The following is a 7500-nucleotide window of genomic DNA, read 5'->3' on the forward strand; positions in this document are numbered from 1 at the left end:
ACAAAACAGTATTTGAAAACCTGGTTCCAAGTCATTTTAATATGTATGATTCCAAGACATTCTAATAAGACTGAGAAGCTTCTTCAATGTTGAATATAAAACTCTATCTAACATATCTCCTTTCAGGCCACTTATGAGAAGTCCTATGCCAACCCCTTAGAAGAAAAATACAGATTGTCTGTTTTCCTGGACAAGCTGAAGTTTATTGAGGAGCACAATGAACTATACAAGAGGGGAGAAAAGACCTATTACTTGAAAATCAATAAGTACAGTGACTTGGTAAGTTTATATTAAGGCAACAGCAGTTTAAAGTTTATATTTATTTGAATGACCTGGATTTGTATGTGTACTGAACAGAACTTAGTTTTTCTAATAATTTACGACAGATATGATGACGTTTCTCCTCGTGACCTGAATAATAATTTAGGACTTAAACATTTAACACTGAATAATCATTGAGAATTACCCGTGACTTTTAGACAAGGTCTTTTTGACAAATCTATGAATCTTAAAAGTAGTCAACATTAGAACGTGTTCATAATCCAAAATATAGTTACCCTAAAATGCATGACCTCTTTATTCTGGTTACAGTAGATTTGTTAAGGGATTTATCAACATTTTGCTTAATCATATCCTGAATACAAAGAAGTACAAATGTCCTAAGTTTCTTCGACGCAATAGAGTATTCTGTACAGTGTATAATGCAGTATGAAACTCTCAGCCACTGCCCATGAATCCCTCAGCCGGCCGTGGTGGCCTGAGTTGTTGCGGTGCCAGATGCATGTTCATAGCTAACTTAAAACCCTAAATAATATTTTTAAAAAAACTAATGAGGCTATAGGGCTGCAATTTGGTATGTTTGATGGTTGTAGGATGGATGACCGACATACCAATTTGCAGCCCTCTATCCTTAGTAGTTTTTAAGATCTGAGGAACCTTACCTAATGTTCCTTTTAACTAAAATCTGAAATTCTCCTTCAGACTCACGAAGAGTTCCTAGCTATGATGACTGGCGGTGTCCAGAGGAAGATGGAGAAGCCAGTCTCTAGGGACACAAAGAAACAGCAGGTGAAGACCCAGCTCTTGCATGTGGACTGGAGAGAAAAGGGCGCCGTCAACCCAGTGAAGGACCAAGGGCAGTGCGGGTCTTGCTGGGCCTTCTCTGCCGTGAGTCCTGGGATTTTGTTACGTTATGACTTAACTCGTGGGATCCTCCTAGTGTGTTGTTCCATAGTTTCGAGAAGAAAAAGCTTCTTCTTTTGTTTTCCAACTTTGAAAAAGTGGTAAAATGTAAATGGGCTGGAGATACCCTCTATAATTCCCATAGCAGTATTCTGACAACCAAACATTAAAAAAAAAAATTAAATAAAAAAAACCAAAGCGTGATCTGACCTCCAGCTAGCTCAGTACGCGTGCAAGATTCTTCCCTCACATATAAGATGTAAACATTATATTCCTAACTCTTAACGTAAATTAAATCATGCTAAAATCTATGGTCAGATAGAGCTTTGTTTCACCAACGAAAATTGAAATAAATATGCTATATGTTATTAGAAATAATTTTCTGCGCGGTTTAACATGCACATTATTTATTTTTTTTACGTTTTCACTCTAATAAATAAATTGTAAAATATCTAATCTTAAAATTTCTGCATCTTTAGCTCAAGACGAAATGCCTTTTTCAGACCGTTTTAGGATCTTCCATACAACTTTCCTAGTAGCCCCAATAGCAACAACAGCAAAGTAGTTTGTAGGCTTACTCCCCGAGTAAGCGAAGAACATAAAACCTCACGACTTAACTTTCGAGCCACAAAATCATCATCCCTTTATTAATACAGACACAGCATTTATGTCCCCTAAGAATAAGAGATGAAACTGTATGCAGTGATTATTGACATTTCTTAAGCCGACGTCTTTCTTACTCTGGATTACCAGGTGTCATCCTTGGAAAGTTTCCACTTCATCGAGACTGGCGAGCTGGTCAGTCTGTCCGAACAGAATCTAGTCGACTGTACCAGGGATTATGGTAATTACGGGTGTGGTGGAGGTTGGCCCTTCCAGGCTTATCAGTACATCATGGACAATAATGGTATCGACACTGAGGAATCTTATCCATACTTGGCTGTTGTGAGTATTTTGTTCTAGTTTGCATACACACATTTTTACGCGTGTAATTTCTTAGTATAACACAGAGCGGACACAGGGACAGACACGCATACTTATATACATAAGAATATATACATACACATATATATATATATATTATCATATATGTGTGTGTATGTATGTATGTATGTGTATATATATATATATATAATATATATATATATATTAAGATATATATATATATAAGATATTGTATATATATATATATATATAGTATATATATATATATATATATGAATGTGAATATACGTAAATGTATATATATATATATATATATATATATATATATATATATATATATATATGTGTGTGTGTGTGTGTGTGTGTGTGTGTGTGTGGATATGTGTGTGTGTGTGTGTGTGTGTGTGTATACGAGCTGTACCAGTCTGTGTATTTGAATACAACACAACAAATTCAGAAAGTCAATTTGCTAAAATAGCAAACATTTCGACTGAAACTGAACCCTAATAATAAGGAATCCTTTACCAAAACTAGAATCCTCATATTTTGATTGATAGGATGACACCTGCCGCTTCGACCCAGCTAAAGTGGGCGCCACCGTGAGAGAATATGTCAAAATTCCCGTGGACGACGAGCACGCCCTTGAAGAAGCCGTCCAAGTGAAAGGACCCCGTCAGCGTCTGCATCGACGCTAGCCAGCCGTCCTTCGGGAGCTATGGAGGAGGTATGTGTCCAGGATGGAATTTTTTGATGACGTCACGGGGTCCTTTTTCTTAGAAATAACTTATAGGCCCCGTTAACATTTAAAACATTAAAATATATCTGCTGATGATACACTTGCTGATTATGGTGATCATCATAGTATAAATTGAGTTTGTTAATGTGTGTGTTACACCTTTTGAACTGCATGCAGCATTGTATTTTCACCATAAAATCAAAAGTATTAATATAGGCTAGAGTAGCTAATGCACATGAACAGCTATTTAAACTACGGAATGTATATCACGGAACCACGCTTTTTGCATTACTAGCAATTCTTTTTTGATAACCATTTTATCTATTAGATACTTCCTAATAAAAAACGAGATCGTATATTCCTCTCATAAAAAATGACAAAATGAAAAACTCAACAATATTGGCTGACGTTCTGCATTGAGACATATTCATGATACCTCATTTGGTGCAGTGTGGGCAATATTAAAGGGAGTTTTGGACCCCAGCCGCACCTATTTTTAGGCTTTTACATTACCTCCATTCGCTCTTCCATTCTTCAGTCTCGCTGTCCAACCTCTTTAACCACTGCTTCTTCGTGGAATCGGGTTTTTCTTCCAGTTCGCTATATTTCTGAAGCTCTTTACATTGCTGACCAATCACTCTAACCCTCTATTTTCACCGTATTTAATGGTGAAAGGACGATAGTGACCTAATGCTTGGCTAGACAGCTTAAATTTCATAAATCAAGTCAAATTAGTGTAAATTCATCACGAGTCCTAACACAGTCCTTTTATATTCCTCCCGCAGGCGTTTACTACGAACCAAACTGTGACTCCTACATATCGAACCACGCCGTCAACGTCGTAGGATTCGGCGTGGAGGACTCAGGAGACGAGTACTGGATCGTCAGGAACTCCTGGGGACCGAGCTGGGGCGAGGAAGGATACATCAAGATGGCCAGGAATAAGGATAACAATTGCGCCATTGCTACCTTTGCTGTTTATCCTGTTCTGTAATTCGTTGCAGTGATAATTAGTCTGTTGCTTTTCTAAGACATTGTCACTAGAATTTTGTTGAATTTCAAACTCCCAATTTTCCATTTTGTTTCATTTCTATCAGATTTTAAAATAGATTATTGCTGAATTTTAAAATGTTAATTTTCCATCCTGTCCAATTGAAATCCAAAACATCTGTTCTGCCTGATTCCACCGCGTTTGTCGCTAAATAATCGTTAAATTTTCAACTGTCCACTGGCAATCAAACATTACTTATAAAATTTATACTGATAACAGCCTTTTATTTCCAAGTAAAATTACATGTCCAGCATGAAAAAAAAACTGGAATGTCTATGGGCAACTGAAAGTATTTTCCAACAAGTTCCAGAAATTATCTCGGGTCATTTCGTAATCTGAGATTCTGTAACCCATGCTAATTAACATCAAATCTTTGTTATTCCTCTAATTTCAAAGCAACTGGAAAAATCTTTTTGATAGCGTTACGACCACCCATTTCTTGCAAGTATATACCGATTGTACTAGTATATAATAAAGAACTATGCTTTCGTATCTTATATTTTTACTTAATTTTCAGCTGTTGTTTATTTCCCATTTACACCTTTAATTTTTTATTTGTTTACGTATCTGATCAGTTATCATACTTGATTTTATCATTTCCTTTTGCTTACCTATAATTTGATTGGCAAATATTGTTCTTTCCAAATGGGTTCAGCATATTGATTAGCTTTTTTTAGAATGGCTACATAAGACGGTCAATATAATCTAGGATTAATTTTACCTCTCAGATCTCTCATTTATTAAGCATGTTAGTAAAACAAAAGCCCCTATAAAGTAAGAAACATGTAGAGTGGTTTAAATTTAATTTACTCTTTACTTAGCATGAACACACATTGCATGCGACATCCGGTTATAGATCTATTTATGAATGAAATACTGTATTTCAAGTCACTGGATGACTAGTACCATTTACCTTCATTACGAATGGTCACTTGAAGCTTTATGTTAATTATACCTCATAATGCTTTCCAAATGTTGTTATGTAGCATAAATTACTTTGGCCTTTAGGTAAGGAATTTCCATTACTTGATGTTCAATAATAAAAAGTATTAAAATTCCTTTTTCATTGAAGAATATTAATTTATGTTTACTTTTAAAAAATATGCCATTGTTTACATTGTCCAGGAATTTCCATGTCGATACTGATGATCTCTGGCCCTCCAACCACTCCAAATGAAATAAACAATGATTAAAATATAGTATTTATGGAGTCTATTAAATTGTAAATGCAAAGATGAAAATATAATCCCAAATAAGGCATAATTTCGACACGAAAACACTTTGTTTTCTGTTTGATTATAGAATTGTTTTTATTTATCAAAGTAATGGATAGTGTGCTTCCTTCATCATACATGGATACTCTCAACACTGTTCAGAGTCTATGGTAGTCATTTTAACAAAATGTGACAACCAAACAGAATGCTAGCTGCTTATTCTCTAGCTGGTCAGTGTCGAGTATATATTTTCAGTCGAATCTAAAGACTGTATTACAGCAGGATTTTTCTTACAAATATATTTAATCATCAAATACAAGTGGCATTTAAACATCAGGATCTTTTTAAAACAAATTTATTGAATCATCAAATACAAGTGGCATTTAAACATCAGGATCTTTTAAAACATGATGGAACCATTAAATGTAAAAGCCTTTTAAACAACAGGAATATTTTCCCAAGAATAAGGGAGTTGTACGAGGCTTTTAAACAACAGGACTTGTTTCCTAAAAATTTTGCATTCATGATATGCACGAGGCTTTTAAATAACAGGAATATCTTTCTTCCTATGTAAATTATAGATTCATCAAATACACAGGCATTTTAAACAGGATTTGTTCATCTCCTTTTTTCTAAAATCTTAAAAGTCTTCAAGTGCACAGCTTTTAAACAAGAGGATTTTCTGTTTCTATTCTTATTTCTAAAACTAGAAGTCATCGAGAGCTTCAGGATTTTAACAACAGGATTACCTTCTTTTTCTTTCTAAAAAGTAGGAATCCTTCAATTGCAAAAAACCCTTTTAAACAGCAGGATTTTCTTCCTTAAAAATTTAGGAAAATACCAAATACACGAGGCTTTTAAACAACATGACTTTCCCCCTACGAATTATGGAATCACCAAATGTACGAGGATTTTAAATTGTATGATTTTCTTTTTTCGTTTCTTCTGAAAATTGTGAAGCCATCAAATGCAAAATTCTTTTAAACAACAGGATAGATAGCGTGGGTCGAAATGGCGCACATATTGCCAGCATTCTTCGCCATCTTGATGTAGCCTTCTTCTCCCCAGGATTCCCCCCAAGCATTCCTGACGAGCCAGTATTCCAAGCCATTCTCAACGCCGTATCCTACGACGCTCACGGCCAGATTTGCGTTTAACGAGTCGCAGTTGGGTTCAATATAAACACCTGTAGAGAGTGATATTACAAATCACAGACAGGGTTGAAATAAACCCTTGTAAAGGGGATACTGAAAATCATAGATAGGGTTGAAATAAACACCTGTGGAAGGGGATATTGAGAATCATAAAGAGGGTTGGAATAAACACCTGTAGAAGTGGATATTGAAAATCACAGACAGAGTTGAAATGAACACATGCTGAGGGGGATATTGAAAATTATAGAGAGGGTTGAAATAAACGCCTGTAGAAGAGGATATTAAGAATCATAGATATTAAGAATCATGAACAAGGTTGAAATGAACACCTGTAGAGGGAGCTATTGAGAATCATAGAGAGGGTTGAAATAAACACCTGTATAAGGGGATTTTACGGATCATAGACAGGGTTGAAATGAACACCTGTAGAGGGAGATGTTGAGAATCATAGACAGGGTTGAAATGAACACCTGTAGAGGAAGCTATTGAGAATCATAGAGAGGGTTGAAATAAACACCTGTATAAGGGGATTTTACGGATCATAGACAGGGTTGAAATGAACACCTGTAGAGGGAGATGTTGAGAATAATAGAGAGAATTGAAATAAACACCTATAGAAGGGGATTTTACGGATCATAGACAGGGTTGAAATGAACACCTGTAGAGGGAGATGTTGAGAATCATAGAGAGAATTGAAATAAACACCTGTAGAAGGGTATACTACGAATCATAGAGAGGGTTGGAATAAACTGTTGTAGAAGGGGATATTGAGAATCATAGAGAGGGTTGGAATAAACACCTGTAGAAGGGGATGTTAAGACTCATAGAGAGGGTTGAAATAAAAACCTGTAGAAGGGGAATGGTTTCTTCTGGGACATAAACAAGAAATGAGAATAGGTTTAGGAAAATAGCTAGAATTTATGAAAAAACACTAAATAAACTGAGAATGGAGGGCTGTCAGGAAAATAGCCATAATTTATTTTTCTGGCATTAATAAGAGATGAGAATGGAAGGTTATGGAAAAATATCCAGAACTTATCAAAATAAACTAAACAAATTGAGACTGGAAGGTTTGGGAGAAATGGCTACAATTTATTAAAGGGCTCTAAACAAATTAACGATTGATGGTTGAGAAAAAAATAATCAGAGTTTATTTTATGGAAATTAAAAATAAATTAAAACGGAAGGTTGGGGAAAATGTCTAGAATTTAAAAAAGG

General features: G+C 35.3%; 1 protein-coding gene and 1 pseudogene across 1 annotated transcript in view; one reads left to right on the forward strand and one right to left on the reverse strand.

Annotated features, from left to right (window-relative positions):
- The window catches only part of LOC135201742 (crustapain-like), a 5764-nt pseudogene extending 1772 nt beyond the window's left edge, over positions 1-3992 (forward strand).
- Positions 3993-5930: 1938 nt separating this feature from the next.
- The window catches only part of LOC135201189 (crustapain-like), a 10437-nt gene continuing 8867 nt past the window's right edge, over positions 5931-7500 (reverse strand). Inside the window, exon 8 of the mRNA XM_064230067.1 lies at positions 5931-6314. Within this exon, the coding sequence (XP_064086137.1) occupies positions 6109-6314 (206 nt within the window). The 3' untranslated portion in view covers positions 5931-6108. The remainder of the gene's footprint in view (positions 6315-7500) is intronic.

Source organism: Macrobrachium nipponense, chromosome 28, assembly GCF_015104395.2.
Source record: "Macrobrachium nipponense isolate FS-2020 chromosome 28, ASM1510439v2, whole genome shotgun sequence".
Classification (NCBI taxonomy): Eukaryota; Metazoa; Arthropoda; class Malacostraca; order Decapoda; family Palaemonidae; genus Macrobrachium; species Macrobrachium nipponense.